Source organism: Mobula birostris, chromosome 12, assembly GCF_030028105.1.
Source record: "Mobula birostris isolate sMobBir1 chromosome 12, sMobBir1.hap1, whole genome shotgun sequence".
In the NCBI taxonomy this organism is placed as follows: Eukaryota; Metazoa; Chordata; class Chondrichthyes; order Myliobatiformes; family Myliobatidae; genus Mobula; species Mobula birostris.
Window position 1 is genome coordinate 109155439 of NC_092381.1, and position 22648 is coordinate 109178086.

Genomic DNA, 22648 nt, shown 5'->3' on the forward strand with positions numbered 1-22648 from the left:
CTTCCATACTGCTGTGCGCACAGCAAATGGAACAGAAAACATGCTTACTGACAAATCACAGCCCAAGATACATGAGGAGGGCTGTACGCTTCAATGTACATGCAATAAATAAATGAATCTAAATCTGAGCAGGCGGGGGGAGGAGATTGCTAGTGTGAGTGAGAGGAGGGGGGCTGAAACATGCAGAGGGATAGAGTGCACATGTACACCAAAATGTGAGAGCCAGCGTAGAAACGAGAAGAGCACGGTGTACTAGAGAAGAGGATACATTGGAGGGGGTGACGCACAACTGTGAGGGGCAGTGGGGAGGAGAGGGCATACTGCCTCCCAAAAGCATCCACCTGCCCCCCCCCCCCCATTGTGGACTCTGCCCACTTGGCAATGTAAACCAAGACATTGGGTGTATATAGTTAAAATGGAGGTTGACAGCCTCTTGATTAGGAAAGGAATCAAAAGTCACAGGGAGAAACCAGGAAAATCAAGCAGCAAACTCAATGGGCTGAATGGCCTAATTCTGCTCCTATGTCTTATGGTCTTTCCAAAGTAGTCAAAATAATTAAAGATTCTAACAGGTCTGACATTCTATCTAACACCTCCCAGACCCAGGGACAGCGTCTATCCTGCTGCTATAAGACTACTGACTACTCTAGTAGAAGAAGAAGAAGAAGAAGAAGAAGAAGAAGAAGAAGAAGAAAGCCCTTAACTCTGAGTAGAGTCATTGGGACGCCGTCATGATGGCATTTTTTTTTTAGCAGGCTTTCTTATTTTTACAAGGCCGAGTTGCGAGCTCGACGCTCAACCCAGCACAGATGGAAAGTGTGCAAAGGAGCCGGCTGGATTCGGACTCAGGAGCCTTCGCTCTTAAGTCCAGCGCTGATGCCACTATGTCACCAGCTGGCTATTGACTACTTTAGTATGTTCAAGATGAACTCGCTGATTGGAGGGTCTGATGGCAAACTGAATCAGCAAGTTTGCAGATGACACCATGATCGGTGGCATAGAGGACAGCAGTGGACTCCATGTCTTGTTTCTCTAAAACCTGTTCTGCCGTACAGCATTCATCCTGCCCAGGCACACCTGAAAAGAGAGAAAACTTCCCAGCGTACACTGTGGGCAACGTTTTAATTGGCTCGAATTATGAATTGAAATAACAAACACAGGTGATTTTTTAAAAATTGTTGCGTGACATTCGCGATCAACAAACAGCCCACGATGGTGTAGTGGTTAACACAACAATTTACAGCACCAGTGACACAGGTTCAATTCCCGCTGCTGCCTGTGAAGAGTTTATACGATCTCTCTGTGACCGCGTGGGTTTCTTCCGGGTGCTCTGGTTTCCTCCCACAGTTCAAAGACGTAGTGATTAGTAGGTTCATTGTAAATAATCCCGTGATTAGGCTGGGATTAAATCGGGGGTTGCTGGGTGGCATCACTGCAGTGGATGGAAGGGCCTACTCTGTGTTGTATCTCAATAAATAAATAAATAAATAAAAAAGAAATAAATAAGATAAACCCAAAAGAATTCAGAAAGCAAAATCTTTGTTGTCCAGTGCTATCAAAGCTTGCAGCGGGTTCTGGACCAGCTGGGGAAATGGCAGATAGAAATCAATGCAGACAAGATAGGTGTTGCACTTTGGGAGGACAAACCAGGGTAGAACTTACACAGTGAACAGTGCGGCACTGAGGACTGCGGTAGAAGAGGGAGCTGGGAATGTAGATCCATAATTCCAAGAAAGTGGCAGCACAGGCAGATAAAGAGTTGTAAAGAAAGCTTTCGGCACATTGGCCTCCAGAAATCGAAGTATTGAGTACAGGAGATGGGATGTTATGTTGAAGCTGTATAAGACGTGGTGAGACATAATTTGGAGTACTGTGTGCAGTTCTGGTTACCTGCTTACAGGAAAGATGTAAATAAGCTTGAAAGAGAACAGAGAAAATTTACAAGGATATTGGCCAGGACTTGAGTTATCAGGAAATGTTGAACAGATTAGGATTTATTCTCTGGAGTGTAGGAGAATGAGGGGAGATTTGATAAAGGTATACAAAATTTAGGGTGGCGAGATGGAGATACACCTCTACCAAAGGAGTTTTAAGGAACTCTTTCCCTCTGCTAGCCTACAGGTCACCCTTGGGCAAGGTGTAGCACCTGCCTAGACCCTCACGTGAAGCCAGGGGAGCAGGTGGTGGATGGTCGTACAAGCAGCTGGTGCATATCACACGTCCTGGTTATGTGACCACTAACGCCAGGCAGACGATCTCCAAAGAGTATTGATCAGGGGTAGGGTAACGCACCATGTAAAGACATTGCCCAGAAGGCAATGGCAAACCACATTTGCCAAGGACAATCGCAGTTATAGACTATTATCACCCACGTCATACGAAACAGCACATGATGTGATGATGAATCATTAAATCACATTACCTTGTGTAGGATAAAGATGATTTACAGAGACTGTCACTAACATAACAAAAGGAGGAGCATCATAATTTCAAAAACAACCCACACAAAATGCTGGAGGATCTCAGCAGGTGCAGCATTTTGTGTGCATGTTGCTATGGATAGCCAGCATCTGCAGATTTCCTGTTTATAATTTCAAAAAGGCTGCAATGGCATGCAACATGCACCTACCCTTCCATCATGGGTTAGGAGAATGGAATCGCTCTTGATGTCTCGGTGAATCACCCCTTGTGCGTGGAGGACGGCCAAACCCTTTAGCACAGACAAGCAGACTGTCGCTATCTGTTCTTCATTCATCCTGTGACACAGAAATTAAGCCATTATCATCAGGTAGCTGATATCTTTAACCTCTTTATCATTTAAAACAGCGGGAAAGATTCCTTTCCTTCAAAGTTCAAAGTAGATTTTATTTTCAAAGTACATATACGTATGTCACCACAATCAACCCTGAGGTTCATTTTCTGGCAGGCATACTTGGTAAATCTACAGAATAGTAGCAATAACAGGACTAATGAAAGATCAATCAGAATGCAGAAGACAAGAAACTGTGCAAATGCAAATGTAAATAAATATCAATAAATAACGAGCACATGAAGTAATGAGACAAAGAGTCCTCAGAGTGAGATCACTGATTGTGGGAACATCTCAATGATGGGCAAGTGAGTATAGTTATCCCCTTTTATTCGAGAACCTGAATGTTGAGGGGGTAGTAACTGTTCTTGAACTCAGTGGTGTGAGTCCTGAGGCTCTTGTACCTTCTTCCTGAGGGCAGCAGCAGGAAGAGAACATGGCCTGGGTGGTGGGGATCTCTGATGACGGATGTTGCTTTCCTATAACAGTGTTTCATGTAGACGTGCTCAATGGTTGAGAGGGCTTTACCCATGGTGTACTGGGCCATATCCACTACCTTTTGTAGAATTTTCCATTCAAAGGTATTAGTGTTTCCATACCAAGCTGTGATGTAGCCAGTCAATACACTCTGCACCACACATCTAGAGGAGTTTGTCAAAGGTTTTTGCCAAATCTCCTCAGTTTCCTAAAGAAGTAGAAGTGCTGATGTGCATTCTTCACAATTGCATTTCCATGCTGGACCCAGAACAGCTCCTCTGAAATAGTAACACTCAGGAATTTAAAGTTGCTGAAACCTCTCTAGCTCTGATCCTCTGATGAGGACTGGCTCATGGACCTCTGGTTTCCCTCTCCTGATGTCCTTGGTCTTGCTGTCATTGTGAGAGGCTGTTTTTATGACACGCACGCAGCCACATTTTCAGTCTCCCCTGTATGCTGATTCATCACCACCTTTGATATGGCCCACAACAACAGTGCCACCGGCAAACTTCAATATAGTGTTGGAGCTGATTGCAATAATTAAAATTTTAAATCAACCAAAGTTTCTAGCTGAGCAAGAAAGATGAAAGATTTGCTTCTAAGAAAAGCAGCCTATTTATTCAGAACAACTGAATCCAGATCCATTATTATTCATGGGGTGTAGTGACCACTTCTGCTTTGTGTATGTTTTTTTTATTTGAGAGTAAGGGCATTTTACTTTCCTCTCCTTTTCACCGGGTCAGGCAACACGGGGCGGCGCCATTCAGTCTACTGTGCCTCTTCCGTAACCTTGGAAACCATTTCTTTGAATCTCCTCTCAATTTCTGTTTGAAAGCTAGTGCTCGAGCTGAACTCTGGGCACAGGACCAGTCAGCTGCTGGGAGAGTGGATCAGTGGTGGCCGAGGCAGCCAAGAGAGGACTTTCATTGTTTCCCCTCAACACCCCTCCTCCCCTTTTTGAACACCTGACCTTAACGTAGAGTGGGTGTGGAAAGGACGTTCCCTATGGTGGGGGATGGGTGCGTCTAAGACCAGAGGACACAGCCTCAGAAAAGAGGGATGTCCATTTAGCACGGAGATGAGGAGGAATTTCTTTAGCCTGAGGGTGGTGAATCTGTGGAATTTGTTGCCACAGGCAGCTGTGGAGGCCAAATCACCGGGTATATTTAAGGCAGAGGTCAGTATCAGAATCAGGTTTAATATCATGGGCATTGTGAAATCTTTGACTTTGCGGCAGCAGTACAATGGTAGAGAGAAAAAAAACAGAATAACAGTAAAAATATCTATATATTATATAAAGTTAAATTAATTAAGTAGTGCAAAAGTGGAAATAAAAAAGTGGTGAGGTAGTTTCATGGGTTCACTGTCCATTCAGCAATCAGATGGCAGAGGGGAAGAAGCTGTTTCTGAATCGTTGAGTGTGTGTCTTCAGGCTCCTGTACCTCCTCCCTGATGGTAGCAATGAGAAGAGGGCGTGTCCTGGGTGATGGGGGTCTTCGCTGGTGGGCGATGGGGGTCTTCGCTGGTGGATGCCACTTTTTGAGGCATTGCTCCTTGAAGATGTCCTGGATACTACGGAGTCTGGTGCCCATGATGGAGCTGACTGAGTTTACAACTCTCTGCAGTTTATTTCGATCCTGTGCAGTAGCCCCCACCACCACCCACCCCCCATACCAGACGGTGATGCAGCCAGTTTGAATGCTTTGATTAGTCAGGGCATGAAGGGATACGAGGACTTGGCAGGAGGTTGGGGCTGAGAGGGAAAATGGACCAAATGGCCTTATTCTGGTCCCGTACATTATGGTCTCCTTGCACTCGGCTGCATCAAGGGCTGTACATCACCATGAGTATAACACCATCGGATCCTGCTTTGAACCATCTGCTTGTGCTCAAACAGATTTGTGTTTCTATAGCAACTTCCACATCCCTTTCACAGCAGTCCAAAGTACTTTATAGTCAGTGAAGTACTTCTTAAATATAGACACCGCTGTCATGTAGGAGGCACAGAAGCTGCTTTGTGCTCAGCAAGCTCTTAGAAACAGTGGTACAATAAAGAGCACAGTCTATTCTGTAGGAATTTTAACCAACTAAAGACGGAATATTTTAGACCACAAGATATAGGAGCAGAATTGGGGCCTTTGGCCCATCAAGTCTTCTCCACAATTTCATTATGGCTAATCCATTTTTCCTCTCAGCCTCAATCTTCTGCTTTCTCTCTATATGCCTTCATGCCCTGTCCAATCAAGAATCTATCAACCTCTGCCTTAAATATTAGTAAAAACTTGGCCTCCACAGCTACCTGTGGCAACAAATTCCATTTTTCTTTTCAAATCTTTTTATTGTATATATAGGAAAAATGACATGAGTACATCGAAGTAACAACACTTACAATGCCTCAAAAAAAAAACTATCATCTTAAAGATTGAAAACAAAATTTTGTGATAACAAAAAAAAAACCTACTGAGCAGAAAAGTGAGGGAAAAAGAGAACCCATTAAGTGTACAACCCCGGAGACATGCGTCAAACAAAAAGCTTCTAAAAACGAACAAATTCCAGAGGTTCAGCACTCACTGGCTAAATACATACCTAAACTCCCTTCTAAAAGGATGCCCCTCCATTGAGACTAGGTCCACTGGTCCTAGACTCTCCCACTATAGGAAACATCCTCTCCACATTCACTCTATTGAGGCCTTTTAACATTTTAATAGGTTTCAATGATGTCCCCTCTTATTCTTCTGAATTCCAGTGAGTACAGGCCCAGAGCCATCAAACATTTCACATATGGCAAGCCGTTCAATCCTGGAAACATTTCTGTAAACTTCCTTTAAACCCTCTCCAGTGTCAGCACATCCTTCCAAAGGTTTTCTCTGAAATTCTTTTAAAAGAGCATAACAGGACCTTTACTGTCCATCTGGGAGCTTAGTAAGTCTTTCCAATTAATACTTGATTAAAGTCATTGGCTACATTTAAGCTGGAAGTTGATAGTAGTCAGGGTGTCAAAGATTACCGGGGAGAATGCAGAAGAATGGGGTTGAGAGGGATAATAAGTCAGCTTATGATGGCGTGTAGGAGCAGATCCGATGGTCTGAATGGCCTAATTCTGATCGTACTTGCCCCCAAGTGAAAAATTAGTACCCTCGCAGTACGTCAGTGAAGCATCAGTCTAGACTTTGTGTTGAAGGATCTTGCACAGGGGCTCCCAACTTTTTTGATACCATGGATTAATACCATTCAGTCTGTGAACCCCAAGCTGGAAATCTCTGCTCTAGGAAGAGGTTTTGAGTCTCTGAATATGTCATTGCACTCTGAACCATACCTGGTGTGCGTTACGATGTCAGTCAGTGCCCCTCCTTCCAGGAATTCCATCACTACCCACAGCTCGTCATCCACCAGATAGCTATTGTACATCTCCACCACGTTTTCATGATGGTAGTCTCGCATTATCACAACCTGCAGAGGGGAAGAAAAGAGGGAATGCTATAATGTGATGCACTGAGCAAAACACACAAAATGCTGGAGGAACTCAGCAGGTTAGGCAGCACCTGTGGAAAAGAGTAAACAGTCAACATTGTGACTAAACCCCTTCAACCTGGTTCCCCTCCTTCCCTTTCTCCTCTGGTCCACTCTCCCCTCCCATCAGATTCTTTCTTCTTCAGCCCTTCACCTTTTTCCACATATCACCTCCCAGTTCCTTATTTCATTCCATCCTGCCCCACCCAGCCACCTTCTCCCTCACCTGCTCTCCCCGTAAACTTTGACGCCCTTAATTCTACCTCTCACCAACACTTGGGACAGTTTACAGTGGTCAACTAACTCATCACCCTGCGTGTCTTTGGAACCAGAGAGGAAACCAGAGCATCCGGTGGAAACCCGCACGGTCACAGGGAGAACATGCAAACTCTAAAGAGACAGTGCCAGAGCTCGGGGAACCAATCTGGCTCACACGAAGCTGAGGGGCAGCAGGTCCACACACTCCCAGGAAATGGTAATGCAGTGAAGAGGGCTTCACAAGCAGGAAATCTCTTCTCCTCACCTTCCCATCATCTCCCTCTGCTGCCCTTCCTCCTTCCCTTTCCTCCATGGTCCACTCTACTCTCCTATCAGACTCCTTCCTCTTCAGCCCTTTACCTTTTCAACCTATCACCTCCCAACTTCTTACTTCAATCCTCCCCCCCCCCCCCCCCCCACCCATCTGGCTTCACCTATCACCCTCCCTCCACCTTCTTGTTCTGGCTTCTGCCCCCTTCCTTTCCAGTCCTGATAAAGGGTATTGTCCCAAAACATCGACTGTCTAATTCTCCCTATAGATGCTGCCTGCCCTGCTGAAATCCTCCAGCACTTTGTGTGTGCTGCTTTCTCCAACGAACAGCCTGATGTCACAGCCTCCTAAAGGGAAGTGGCCAAGCTGGGCAGGGGGGCAGCGGGCGGGAAGGAAAGAGGGCTGTTTGTGCGTCTGTCCTCCAGCAACTGTGCCAGTAACCCGAGGAACTTTTGTCTGCCCAGAGGGATGGCCGTCAGCTGCTGCTCTTGTGATCTGGTCACAGACAGCTGGTGTGAAGCTGGCTTCAGGATTATTTTCACCAAGTAAACACCAGAAGCATTTTCTCAGTCAAGACCGCCACAGAAAATGCAGATCCACTATACTTCATGCACATTTTTTGTCTTGAACTGTTCAGATTCCCACAGATCCTGCCAGTTCTAGGAGCAGCCTCCGTGACGATTTTATTTTATTGCCTTAGCAGGTGTTCGCAGCCAGAGGCCCACAAACCCCATGGTGAATGGTAGGGTTCCACGGCATAAAGAAGGTTGGGAACCTCTGATTTAGAGTCATCATCACCATCACCATGTACCGTGTCTATGACTTGGGCGATCATGGTCACCATGAACGTTCTTGACAAATTTTTCTACAGAAGTGGTTTGCCGTTGCCTTTTTCTGGGCAGTGTCTTTACAAGAGGGGTGACCCCAGCCATCGTCAATATCTACAGAGATTGTCTGCCTGGCATCAGTGGTCACATAACTAGGACACCACCTGCTTCCATGGCTTCACGCGACCCCGATCCCAGGGGGAGGGCCTAAGCAGGTGCTACAGCTTGCCCAAGGGTGACCTACAGGCTAGCGAAGGGAAGGAGCATCTTACACCTCCTTTGGCAGGGACATAACAGAATAGGTCCTTCAGGCCCTTCGAGCCATGCCACCCAGCAACACTGATTTAGCCCTAAGCCAATCAATCACGGACAATTTATCTACCCGATTCATCTTTGGGAAGTGCGAGGAAACTGGAACACTTGAGGGAAACCCAAGCGTTCTGGGGGAAGGGACATGGGGACCCCTCGGGGGAAGTGGGCGTGGGGATCCCTCAGGGAGGATGCCGAGATTGAACTCTGAATGCCAGTGCCGAGCTGTAATAGGATTGCGTTAACTGCTACGTTAGTGTGGCACCCTTTACTAATGAACAATCACTATGCTCCCATTACCTTCATTAAATACCAGGTTAAGCTCACTAGCCAAAACCAATTAACACAAAACCATCCCTCAGTTTGAGTATGAGCAGTGCTTCCTCCAAATGCAAGGAAACTATTTCACAAGTAATTTAGTTTACTTTGGGAGATAATTTGTCTCAACCTCCACTGCCATCTAGGAGAGTTGGATGCTGTCTTAGATCAGGTGTAAATCAGGCCACGGCAATATTCCAGGTTTGGTTGGTGATATGTTGTCAGTCTTGCTCAAGAATGAGCACCTTGGTGATGATCCTTGCCCTTCACTGTGTGCCAGGATGTGTCTAGGAACTGGGCAGGGCTGGGAATTCCCTGCATTATCAAAAAGCCAGCCTCAACTCATTTGCATTACACTGACGTGAGTGAACAGAAAGTCCCTGGCCGTGCAGTGATGGAACAGAAGCAGGTGGGGGGGGAGAAAGGGAGATGGGAGAGGGTAGGATGGGCTGGCAGGGAGAGGGGGAGGGGTTGGAGGGAGGGAGAAAGGGAAGGAGAGGGAGATGGAGGAACGGGCGTGGTGGGAGAGGGAGGGATGGGGCGGAGGCAGGAAGGGTGGGGTGCTGGCAGTGTGGGGGAGGGAGGGATGGAGTGGGGAGGTGGAGGGGGGTACAGAATAGGTGAATGTTGGGAGTAAAGCGAAGCTAACGAGGACAAGAGGCAGATTTACTGTACAATACATGCAATAGAATGTCACAAGTGACACGCACAAGCTGGAAAGTACCTTGGAAGCAGCTGTCTACCTGCCACGCTGTGCTGAGCTTGCCAGCAAATATCTGCTCTCTCCTGCCTGACCACATTAGAACATTACAGCACAGTACAGAACCTTCAGCCCATGATGCTGTGTGGACCTTATACTCTACTCCAAGATCAACCTAACTCTTCCCTCCCTCATAGCCCTCCATATTTCCATCATCCATGTGGCTAGCTAACAGGCTTTTAAATGTATCTGCTTCTATAAAAATCCTGGCAGGGTGTTTCCCCACACACCCACTATTCTCTGGGGGTAAAAAAACTCTAACACCCCCTAAGCTCTCCCCCAGTCACAGTAAAATTAAGCCCCCTCGTATTAGCCATCTCTGCCCTGGGAAAAGGTCTCTGGCTGTCCACTCGATTTATGCCTCTTGTCATCTTGTATACTTCTTCAAGTCACCTCTCATCCCCCTTCGCTCTGAAGAGGAAAGCCCAAGCTCACTCATCCATCTAAGCTAAATGTCCCCAGTGTATCTGCCTCTATCACCACCCGTGGTGGGGTGTTCCATGCACCCACAACTCTGTGAAAGAAACCTTCTGCTGTACATCTCTATCGACTCTCCACTACCCAGGCGGTCAGGGGCCGCGAGTGCAGTGAAGACCTCCGTGACCCAGCTTACCTCATTGAAGAGCAGCTCCCTCCTCTGCTGTTTCCTCAGGTCCATCTTCTTCACTGCCACCAGCTTGCCTGTAGTCTTCACGGTGGCGATGCAGACGATCCCGGTCGAGCCTTCGCCAATCTTAATGAAATTGTCCAGGTATGTCCGGGGGTCACCCGGATCCACCACTATCTGCAGGGCTGCTCGGAACTGCTCGTGGGACACCCGCTGCGGCTCACGCTGGGGCGACCTGGAGTCAGGGGCCGGGGGCTGTGCTGGGTACGAAGGCTGGGAGCTGGTCTGAGGACTGCGTGCCAGGTGCGTGTCGGAGGCGTGGGGGGACAGGCCCGGGTGCACTGCCTCCACGTGGGTCGGCTTGAAGTGACCCTGTTCCGGCTTATTTGCACTGTTCTTGGTGGCAGTGGGGCCATTGTGCCGGACATCGTGAGGTACTCCTACCCTGACATCAACCTTCGCACAAAGGGAGAACACATTAGAGAAACTAGATCCACATTAGTTATGTGCACTGCTGTACTCACTCACCCAGCTGACCACAGGTCAGTGTAGCTGAGGGAATTAGCCAACTTTAATGGTTCAACTTAATATCAGAGAATGCATACAATATACAACCTGAAACTCTTACTCTTCACAGACATTCACGAAACAGTAAAAAACCCACAGAATGAGACACAGAATAATGCTAGAATCCCAAAGACCCCCATGCACAAACAACAGCAAAAGTATCACCCCCCCACCAGCCAGCTTGCAAACAATAGCAAAGCCCCAGACACCATGATCTGCATTCAAAAACTACAGTCCATCCCACATCCCAACCAGGCTCAGACAGGCTCTCCCTCTCACTAGTCTGCGCTCCCTGACTCAAGGACCAAAAGACAGAGAGAGCTAAGAGACACACACACAGATAAGCACATTATTTGAGTGGAGGGACCTTCTTTCAACAGCAGTGTACACCACCTTGTCCTCAAGTGGAAGCTGAAAACATACCAATCTTGGCCTTAATGTACTCCGCCCTGCTCCACCATTCAATCCGCCCTGAGTAACACTTGTCTCATCTACCTTTCCATCCTCTTCACTTGATGCCCAATAATCTATTACTCGACTTGGATATACTTCATGACTAAATATCCACCCCTTCAGAGACAGAAAGTGCCAGAAATTCTCCAGTGCTTGAGAATTTCTGTCCATAAGAGCCAAGCCCCTCTGCAGAGATACCGCCTCACAGCCAACAGCTCATCAATTCCAGGTGAAACAAGACCACCGCTCATCCTTCCAACGTTTAGAGACAGTACTTCAACGTGTTAGCCATCTCTCCCAACAGGGCACATCTCAACCAAGGAAGTAAGCCGCAAATCGGATAGGAAAGAGGTAGAAAATGTGAACCTCTAAGTTAGAGGGAAGGAGGGAAGGGTGGGAGGGTTGCCTGAAGGAAGGGGAGTGGGGGGGGGGTTAAAAGGAGGAGTGCACGGAGGGGGAGGGCACCAGGGTGGGGGGAGGGGTGGGTGCCAAAGGATGCAGTGCACCAAGCAAGGCTTGTTGAAGAAGGGTTGAGGGAAGAGAGGGAAAAGCAGGCATGGAATAGGTTGGGATGCATTAGGGACTGGTGCTGGGAACAGCAGACAGGGCAAGGATAGGAAAGAAGGAAAAAATGTCTGAAAGAACGAAAAACAAAAATCCAAACTATGACAGATGTTGCTCAATCTCGGCATGACTCCATCAATCGCCTTGTCTAAACATTTTCCACCAACGTACACATTTTATGACATAAAAGCCCCAGCATTCTTAAAGACCAAACCGTAAAAAACAACAGATATGAACCATGTTTGGTAACATTGAAATTTAACATCCACCGAGAGCAGCATACAACCCGGGTCAGTTTAACGCTGAGGTCACAGCAGATATTGCATCATAAAGCAGGTTAGCTGCCTCAGTACGTCCAACACAAGGGAAGGTAAACCCTCCCCTCATCACTGATGAGAAAGTCGAGGCTTTCGTGTGTCTTGCTGTGACAGGGAACAACAGCCAAGAGCTAGGACCTCCTGCACACAAGTTATAGAGGGCTGGAGACAGGAATTTGCATTCAACCTCCTTTCATTTTGGGAGAGGAATACTTGCATCTCCAAGGTGCTTAAGGTCATCCAACGTGCTTTAGGGCCAGTGAGGTGTTGGTGAATACCGTCCAGTCCATCACAGGTAAAGCTCTTTCCATCACTGAGCACATCTACAAGAAGCGTTGTTGCAGGAAAGCAGCATCCATCACCATCTAGTCCATTCTCTCTTCTCACTGCCGCCACCAGGAAGGAGGTACAGGAGCCTCAGGACTCTCAGCAAAACGTTCAGGAACAGTTATTACTCCTGAACCAGCATGAATAACTTCACCCTCTACAACTCTAAACTGATTCCACAACCTACAGACCCGGTTCTAAGGACTCTACAACTCGTGTTCTCAATATTAATTTATCGTTTTCTACCTGCATAACTTGTTGCCTTTTGCACATTGGTCATTTGTTTGTCTTTGTTGTGTGCGGTCTTTTACTGATTCTTTTTTTGCATTCACTGTCAATGTGCACGAGAAAATGAATCTCAGGGGTGTACATGGTGACATAGATCTACTTAATGATAATAAATTTACTTTGAACGTGGGCGCCAGAGTTGTGGAGCGGATAGCGTGATGTTATTAGAGTTTGGGGCGTTCTGGAGTTAGGCTACGATTCTGGCACCATTCTGAATGGAGTCCCTGTGGAACACATTGCTTTTCTCTGGGTGCTCCGGTCTCCTCCCATAGTTCAAAGACATAGCTACCCAGGTAGGTTAATTGGTCACTGTAAGTTAGACTATAACTCGGTCAGGGTTAAATCAGTCCTGTGGGGTTGCTGGGGCTAGAAGGTCTACTCCGTGCTGTATCGCTAATAAATAAAGAATAAAATAACAATTAAAAACCTTGATGAAGGGGTATCAACCTGTGCTGTTAACTATTCGTTTCCCCACAGCCTACTAAGAGGTTCCACAATTTATTCAGGGAATCCAGCATCAGTTACAGTTCTGTTTTGAAATACTTTTGTGATGAGATTTCCACTGTAACGTAGGAAGACTGGAGACAATCTTTGCACAGTAAGCAAACTGCAAAGGAAATGGGCAGTCTTGCCAATTGTTGATTGTAACGGGGTGACAAAGGGGAAAGAGGAAGTTGGGGGCAGATGGAGTAGGGGGCTGGGGGTAGAGTGGGGACTAGAGGGGATAGAGTGGGGACAGGGGGCTAGATGGGGGTGGGGGGCCAGAGGGGGGAGGGTGTGTGGGGGGCACGTGGTGGGGGAATAGAGGGGGGTATGTGTGGGGGGGGTAGAGTGGTAGAGGTGCGATCATAGATTCTTTGGGAAGGGATGCTTACTGGCTTAATGATCCTGAATGTGGGAAATCATGGTTTGAAGATAAAATTATTGGTCTTGGACCAGTTATGAAATGTCATTTATATGACAGGAGGCCTTTGAGAATTGAACTCAGCTATGTAATTAGTTAATCACAAGTAAGACATGATGTATTTATTCTTAGTGTTCCCACTCCAGCTTACCCATTGAGACAGGAAAACTGGAGCAGATGTGCAGTGTATGGTGAATCTGCACATCACCAGTCTGTCTCATGCTATTAAACTTAGAAGATTACAAAGGGCATTGCTTATAGCTTTCATGAAATATTAATAAAATTGTGCAACCTTCCTATGGTAAGCCTCCTTCTAGGCCAGATGTCAATGTTAAAATCCCTCTACAATCAGAGATGGCATGACATCTAAAACTCTGACAAACTCCTATTGATATGTAGAGCATATATTGACCGGCTGCATCACAGCCTGGTACGGAAACACCAAAGCCCTTGAATGGAAACTCCTACAAAACAGTAGTGAATATGGCCCAGTCTAACACAGGTAAAGCCGTCCTCACCACTGAGTACATCTACATGAAACACTGACTCAGGAAAGCAGCATCCGTCATCAGGGACCGAGGCCTCGGTATGCCAGGCCAAAGTCCACAATTGAACACAGTGCTCTAATCCAAGGGTTCCCAACCTGGGCTCCATGTACCCCCTGCTTAATGGTATTGGTCTATGGTATGGAAAAAATTGGGAACCCCTGCTCTAACAGATCATTACAACGTAGCTAACATAACTTCCTTCTTTACTGCCACTTTCATGTTCAAAGAGAACCCTCAGGCTCTGATGGTGTACTTGGCCAGGTACTGAAAACGTGCCAACCTGCTGGCTGAAGCATTTACAGGTACGTTCATCCTCTGTTGCAGTCTGAGTTTCCCACCTGCTTCAACAGGGAATCTAGTGCCCAAGAGCAAGGTGAGGGATTAGATTACCTTTATTTGTATATTGAAATATTAAAACATACAGTGAAATGTACTGTTTGTTTCAGTGACCACAGTGTTCTGGGGGAGCTGCCCACAAGTGTTGCCATGCTTCCATTGCCAATACAACATGCCCACAACTTACTAACCCTAACCCGTACATCTTTAGAATGTGGGAGGAAACTGGAGCACCTGGCGGAAACCCACACGGTTATGGAAAGAACATACAAACACTTGTAGACAGCTGTGGGAATTGAAGCCCGATCCTCCGATAAATCACTAGTGTTGTAAAGCAGTAGGCTAACCTCATGCTGCCAATTCGCCCAGCGGCATTCACAGCTACCACAACAAAGTGCTTTGAAAGGTTTGTTGTCGCTGATCAATTCCTGTCTGACCAAGGACATGGACCTGCTGCAATTCACCTACCACCACACAATCTCACTGCTCTTCACAACCACAAGGCATACATCAGACTACAGTTATGGGTAACAGCTCAGCATTCTACTCCATAACATCATTCCCTCGGTACTAATACAGTAACTGAACTGGATTCTAGGATCGGTTAACAGCTCAGTATTTGACACTATCACATCATTCCCTTAGTAGTAATAACTGGGTGGCATGGGAGCACAGTGGTTAGCACAACGCTTTACAGTACCGGTGAGCCAGGTTCAATTCCTGCCTCTGCCTGTAAGGAGTTTCTACATTCTCCCTGTGATTGTGTGGGTTTCCTCCGGGTGCTCCGGTTTCCTCCCACAGTCCAAAAACCTACCAGTTGGTAGGTTAATTGGCCACTGTAAATTGTCATGTGATTAGGCTAGGGTTAAGTCGAGGGATTGCTGGGCCAGAAGAGCCTACTCCGTGCTGTATTTCCATAAATAAATAAAACTGAGCTGGAACTGGATCCTCAGCTTCCTTATAGTGTGGACCGGTAATACCACTTCTTTCTTGCTGAAAGTTAACACAGGTGCACCTCAACGATCTGTGCCTAGCCCACTGCTCGACTCTCTACACTCACGGCTGTGCGGCTACGCATGGAACAAACGACATATAAATTCGCCAATAAACCACAGCTGCTGGCAGAATCTCAAATAGCAACAGAGAGGTGTACAGGAACAAGACAGACCGGCTAGTCAAGTGGTGTCGCAACAACTTCACACTCTATGTCAGCAGGACAAAGGTCTTTAGGAAAGGCAAGTCAGGAGAGCACACACCAATCTCTGTGGATCGAAAATAACATTGCCACCTCGCTAACAGTCAACACTGGGATGTGTGCTTAACTCACTGCTCTACTCTCTCTACACTCATGCATGTGTGGTTAGGCACAGCTCAAATGCCATCTGTAAGTTTGCTGATGACACAACTATTGTTGGCAGTACTTCAGACGGTGATAAGAAGCACACAGGAACAAGATACATCAGCTAGTTGAATGGCGTCACAGGAAAAACCTTGCACTCATTGTCAGTAAGACCAAAGAACTGATTGTGGACTTCAGAAAGGGTAAGATGAGGGATCAGACGCAGAAAAAGTGAGCAATCTCAAGTTTCCAGGTGTCAACATCTCTGAGGGTGTATCCTAGGGCCAACATATAACCATATAACAATTGCAGCATGGAAACAGGCCATCTCGGCCCTTCTGGTCCGTGCCGAACTCTTACTCCTTCCTAGTCCCACCCACCTGCACTCAGCCCACAACCCTCCATTCCTTTCCTGTCCATAGAGCTATCCATGACCATAATAAAAATCAATGAAAGACCTCACCAACAGGATGGATAATCAGTATGCCAAAGACAAACTGCAAATACAAAAAGAATAAATAAAAAATAAGCAATAAATATCACGACCATGAGATGAAGAGCCCTTGAAAGCCAGTCCAGTTGCTGTGGGCGAAGTGAAGTTGAGTAAAGTAATCTCCACTGGTTCAAGTCCCTGTTGGTCACGGGGCAATAACCATTCCTAAACTTGGTGGTGGTGAGTCCTGAGGCTTCTGAACCATCCCACAGACGGCAACAGTGAGAAGAGAGCATGTCCCTGGGTGGTGGAGGTTCTGGATAACGGATGATGCCTTCCTGTGACAACGCTTTGTGTAGATGGGCTAACTGGTGGGGCAGGCTTTACCCGTGATGGACTGGGCCATATCCACTACTTTTTGTTGGATTTTCCATTCAAGGGCATTGATGTTTCCATACCAGACTGTGGTGGAGCCATTCAATAACCTCTGCACTACACATCTATAAAAAATTGTCGGTTTTTGATATCAACACATCGATGCAGCTACAAAGAGGTCATGACAGTGACTATACTTCATTAGGAGATTGAGGAGATTTTATGTAACACCAAAGTCAACTTGCAAATTTCCACATACGTACCATGGAGAACATTCTAACTGGCTACGTTGCTGTCTGGTATCCGGGCGGGGGGAGGTGTGCTACTGCATAGGATCGAAATAAACTGCAGAGTTGTAAACTTAGTCAGCTCCAACACAGGCACCAGCGTCTCTAGTATCCAGGCATCTTCAAGGAGTGATGCTTCAATGGTGGGGGTGTCCATCATTAAGTAGCCCATCACCCAGGACTTGTTTTCATTGCTACCTACCATCAGGGAGGAGGCACAGGAGCCTGAAGACACACACTCAATGATTCAGGAACAGCTTCTTCACCTCTGCCATCAGATTTCTGAATGGACAATGACTACTCACTACTTCATTTATTTTTGCACTGCTTATTTAATTTCAACTATTTAGTACATATAGTTACTGTAATTCACTTTTTTCTATTATGTACTGCTGCTGCAAAGTTAACAAATTTTCACAGCATACGATAGTGATATGAAACCAGATTCTGATTCTTCTTTGAGGAAGCTGCTTTAAGTTCCTGGGCTCAGCTCTCGGAGGGTCTATCCTGAGTCCAACACATCAATGCAATCACAAAGACACACCAGCAGCCTGCTTTGTTAGGAGTTCCAGCAGATCTAATACGTCGCCAAATTCTTGCAAAAACCTGGTATTCAACCTCCAATGCACAGGATTGCAAGAAGCTGGGTTACAGACTCAGCCAACCACATCCCACCACAACCCACCTCACCACTGAGGACATCTGCAGAATATGGTGCCTCAAGAAGGCATCACCTATCGCTAAGGACCCTCACCACACAAGACATGCCCTCTTCTCATTACTACCATGTACAGGAGCTTCAAGATCCTCATTCAGTGGTTCAGAAACAGCTTCTTCCCCTCCACCATCAGATTTCTCAACAGTAATGAACTCATAAATACTATCTCGTTATCCCTTTGCTTTTGCACTATGTACAGTACTTTTTATATTTTCATGTGGTAATGCTGCCGGAAAACAACAAATTCCATAAACACAAGAGAATCTGCAAATGCTGGAATTCCTAAGCAACAGACACAAAATGCTGGAGGAACTCAGCAGGCCAGGCAGCATCTATGGAAAGGAATAAACAGTCGATGTTTTGGCTGAAACCTTCATCAGAACTGGAAAGGGGCAGAAGCCAGAATAAGGTGGTGGGAAGGGGATGAGTACCAGCTGGGAGGTGGTAAGTGAGAGCTCTTCAACCAATCACCTTCCAGCTTCTTACTTCACTCCCATCCCCAGCCCCCTCCTTCCTCTTCAACCTATCACCTTCCAGCTTCTTACTTCACTCTCCCATCCCCACCCCCTCCTTCCTCCTCACCTATCACCTGCCAGCTTGTACTCCTTCCCCACACCCACCCACTTCCTTTTCAGTCCTGACCCAAAACATTAACTGTTTACTCCTCTCCACGGATGCTGCCTTGCCTGCCGAGTTCTTCCAGCATTTTGTGTGTGTTGCTCTGGATTTCAAGCATCTACAGAATCTCTTGTGTTCAAACTTTCGTTGACACAACTCCACGTGCTTATTTAAGCAATTAAAAGATCAATGAACAACTTGGGAAAAAAGGCGAGTTGCAGCATGCCATACAAACCTGGCTGTTGGTGCCTCTGCTTGTTCCAGCGTCAGCCATTGGGTACGTATTGAAGGGTCTCCCAGATGGATGCAGGCCCTTTCGCGTTCCATCAGCATCTGGAACATTTGGAGAGCGGATATTTGGACCAGAGAGAGGTCGCTTGTCCTTTGGGGACTGTGGGCTGATCTCGCCAGTGTATGTGGACGTTGGCCTCTTGTCTGCGGCTTCAATCTTCTCTCGCCGTGCTGAGCGCTCCTGTGAACTGGCGGGCTCATTGAAACCAACGTGGTTTCCTTCCCGGTCGCCCGGGTGATGGTCTCTCCTGCTGTCCACTTTATGGTGTGACTTGCCCCTGTTGTCAGGGTGCCTGTGGTAATCGGGTCGGAGCTCCCTGTCACGGTGGTTGGGCCTGCTCGGCTCCTGACCCCTGGGCTGCTGCGGGTGAGCACGACCGCTGTCCCGCTCAGCATTTCGGTTCCTGTGCCTGTCGTCCCTACCCTGGTCCCGCTCATCCCTGGACCCTGGCTTACTCCCCTCAGTCCTCGCCTTGTTATCGTGATATCCCTCCAACTCAGATGAGTAGACACCCTTAGTGTGGCTATTGTGCACTCCGTTCTTGTGCACGCCATCCTGCGACTGGTCCCGATGGGGCAGTGAAGGTGGGCTCCCTCTCCGCAGGGAGTTGGAACGAGTAACAGAAACATTCTCAAATTCATCCAGAAGCCAGTTCAGTGAGCCGTCGATTCCAACTTTGCTTCCCCTTACAATGGCCTGAAGTGAAGAAAAGAAAGAAAATATATATTTTAATTCACAGAAATACTTTTTGAGGAATTAATTACCAAACAAAGCTGAAAAAGAGTTCTTTTCCCCAAGCAGGAAGGCTGATCAACACCTCCACCCACGAACACACCCCTCCACATCCCCAATCACCGGTATTTATAATTTCCTGTCAGTCATGTTATGTACAGACACTCCTGTGTCTAGCGTCACTTTATGCACATACAATGTATATCTTTATCATCATTCTGCGCCGTGTCGTATGATGTGGGCGATCATGGTCTTTCCATGACCATGATTGTTTCTGACAAGCTTTCCTACAGAAGTGGTTTGCCATTGCCTTCACTGCCACTGTGCAGTGTCTTTACAAAGACGGGTGACCCCAGCCATTATCAATACTCTTCAGAGGTTGTCTGCCTGGCATCAGCGATCACATAACCAGGACTTGTGATACACACCACCTGCTCTGGTGGAGTGGGGGCTAAACAAGTGCTACACTTTACCCAAGGGTACTCTGCAGGCTAGAGGAGGGAAGGAGCGCCTTGCACCTCCTTTGGTAGAGACAAATCTCTACCCAACCACCCTTTTATGTATTATTTATGTATAGCTTTCCATAAATTCTATTGTATTTACTTTACTGTAAATGCCTGCAAGATGAATCTCCAGATAGCATACAGTATTAGACTCAGTGGCCACTTCATTAGGTATACCTGTGCACCTGCTTGTTGATGCAAATATCTAATCAGTCAATCGTGGCAGCAACTCGATGCATAAAAGCATGTAGACATGGTCAAGAGGTTCAGTTGTTGCTCAGACCAAACATCAGAATGGGGAAGAAATGTGGTCTAAGTGACCTTGAATGTGGAATGACTGCTGGTGCCAGATAGGGTGGTTTGAGTATCTCAGAAGCTGCTGATGCCCAGCCTCTATGCCCCCGTTGTGAGAGGTGGAAACAGATGAGGCCAGGCAGCAGGGATCTGGTACAGTCTCCTGTACAGTGGATGCAATGGATTACAGAAGTGTTGAACTCTAACCATACTTGAGCCTATGGGAGCCAAGAACCCAAGTAAGCAAGGCTTACAGAGCTTGGTGTGTAAAAAAAGGAAAAAAAAACATCCAGTGAACAGCAGTTCTATTGGTGAAAATGCCTTGTTACTGACAGAGGTCAGATTTGAAAGGCCAGACTGGTTCAAGTTGACAGGAAGGTAGCAGTAGCTCAAATAACCACATGTTACAATAGCGGAATATAGAAGAACATGTCTGAAAGTACAACACTTCAGATCTTGAAGTAGATGGGCTACAGCAGAAGAACACATTGAGTTCCACCCCTGGATCTAATAAAGTGGTCAGCGAGTGTACAGTATGGTTTCAGATGTTTTGGCCTTCACAGAGTCATGATCTCAACATCATCAAGGCTGTCTGGGATTACCTGGAGAGACAGAAACAAGCAAGACAGTGAAGGTCTGCAGAAGAACTGTAGCAAATTCTCCAAGCTTGGAACAACCTACCATCCGATTTTCTTATAAACTGCCCAACAGTGTACCTAAGAGAACTGATGCAGTTTTAAAGGCAAAGGATGATCACACCAAAACACTGAATTGATTTAGATTTTTACTATTTACTGCCACATAGTTTTTTTACTGCCACTTATAGTTTTTTTACTGTTTACTGCCACTTATAGTTTTTTTACTGTTTACTGCCACTTATAGTTTTTTTACTGTTTACTGCCACTTATAGTTTTTTTATATTTAAAAACTTTTCAATTCAATGCACTAGACAACAAAGTTTTTCCTTCCTGGATACCTTTGGGTGTATCTTATAGATCTTGGGCTGCTGATCATGAAAATCACCATGAAATTCCTCAATCACACACTGTTTTTCTGAAATTGCCTATATTTGTTATTTGAATTGATAATTCAAGTCAGAATAATTGATGCCAAGATTAAGGAAGGAATTTTTGTTGGGCCACAAATCAAACGGCATCAATGACAGGCAATTAGAAGAACTTCTAGTGGACCCGGATAAAATCACACGGAAGGCATTCAAGGCTGTTGGTGAAAAATTTCTTGGCAATTACTTCAAGCATACAGAACCATGAAGTGCAACATGTCATTAAAGATTCATTTTCTGTGTTCCCATTTAGACTTCTTCCCTGCAAATCTTGGCACTGTCAGTGACGAGCATGGTGAAAGGTTTCATCAGGACATTGCAGTCATGGAGAAACGGTCTCAGGGCAACTGGAATCCATCAGTGCTGGCTGATTATTGTTGGACACTTAAGTGAGAAGCCTCAGACACTGAGTGCAAATGAAAATCATCAACAAAACATATTTAGCTGAGACATTGCAAAGCGTTATCTCCGTTATGCAATTAAATGCATTATATTCAATAAAAGTTAATTTCTTATTTCTCCAAATTCCTACGTGATAGAAGTAGTCTGATATATTTGTGCTCAGCTTCAAGCACAAAGCTTCAGGTCTATCATAAACAGAAAATTCTGAAGAAGCAATACTTTTGAAGAAATTTGTCAACCAGTGCTATTTTTGAAAGCACCTTTACAGAATTTTTTACATACATCTCAGACTTTTTGCCCAGTGCTGTGGATACATATTTTGATAATAAATTTTACTCTGAACTTCTTCATGGTCAACACAGACTAGCTGGACCAAGGCGGCTGTTTGTGCCATATGAATTAAATACCAACAGCGCCGACGCTTTCCTCAAGATTTAAAATTTCAAAGGACGACAGGACTATACAGTTTAAATGGCACGGACTAAATGGGCTGAAAGGCCTGTTCATGTGCTGTACTTTCCTGTGACTCTAAAGTGAAAACAGCTGTGGCATAGCCTGTCTGCAGAATATCAACGAATACTGCCGCCAGATCGTGGTCCTGCTGCTCCTCAAGGGATCTCTGCTCAATGCTAAATGCAATCAAACTTCCTTCCAAGTTTTATCTCTCCCCCAGATCTTAGGTCTCCAGTCTGCAAAGGAATGTGATTGGAGTGCTTGCTGGACGGAAGATAAATAGCATGCTCTGTTCAAACACTGATACCCCAGGGTCTATTCAAACAAGTCAGGCTAAGATGTTGACACAGAGCTCACAGTAATATATTCTGTGGGGTAGACGGGGTGAATTGGGTGAGACACAGTGCCACTAGAGATCAATGTAACCCCTATTGTAACTATGTTCTTTTTCTGGTCAGAATACTAGGACACTTGATTCCCATTCATTGTACAATGTTATGACAAGCATTCTTACTGTCAGAGCAGTGACATTTATTCAACTTGAGAACTAGGAGTCTAGACTGACCACCTTCATATGTAAATCCACACGAGGTTAAAGAGGGAATTTAAATTCAGCTAATTAAATAAATTTTGAAAAGAAAAAGCTAGCAGGTGATTCATTTTTGCAGGGCCCAATTACCAATGTCTTT

The 22648-nt window shown here is 46.0% G+C and overlaps 1 protein-coding gene across 3 annotated transcripts in view; it reads right to left on the reverse strand.

The window, feature by feature from the left end:
• The window catches only part of pak4 (p21 protein (Cdc42/Rac)-activated kinase 4), a 217973-nt gene that overhangs the window by 14180 nt on the left and 181145 nt on the right, over positions 1–22648 (reverse strand). For all 3 annotated transcript variants that reach the window (XM_072274454.1, XM_072274453.1, XM_072274452.1), the window contains 4 exons: positions 18456–19208; positions 10153–10602; positions 6603–6736; positions 2630–2756 (listed from right to left, as the gene is read on the reverse strand). In XM_072274454.1, the coding sequence (XP_072130555.1) occupies positions 2630–2756; positions 6603–6736; positions 10153–10602; positions 18456–19208 (1464 nt within the window). The remainder of the gene's footprint in view (positions 1–2629; positions 2757–6602; positions 6737–10152; positions 10603–18455; positions 19209–22648) is intronic.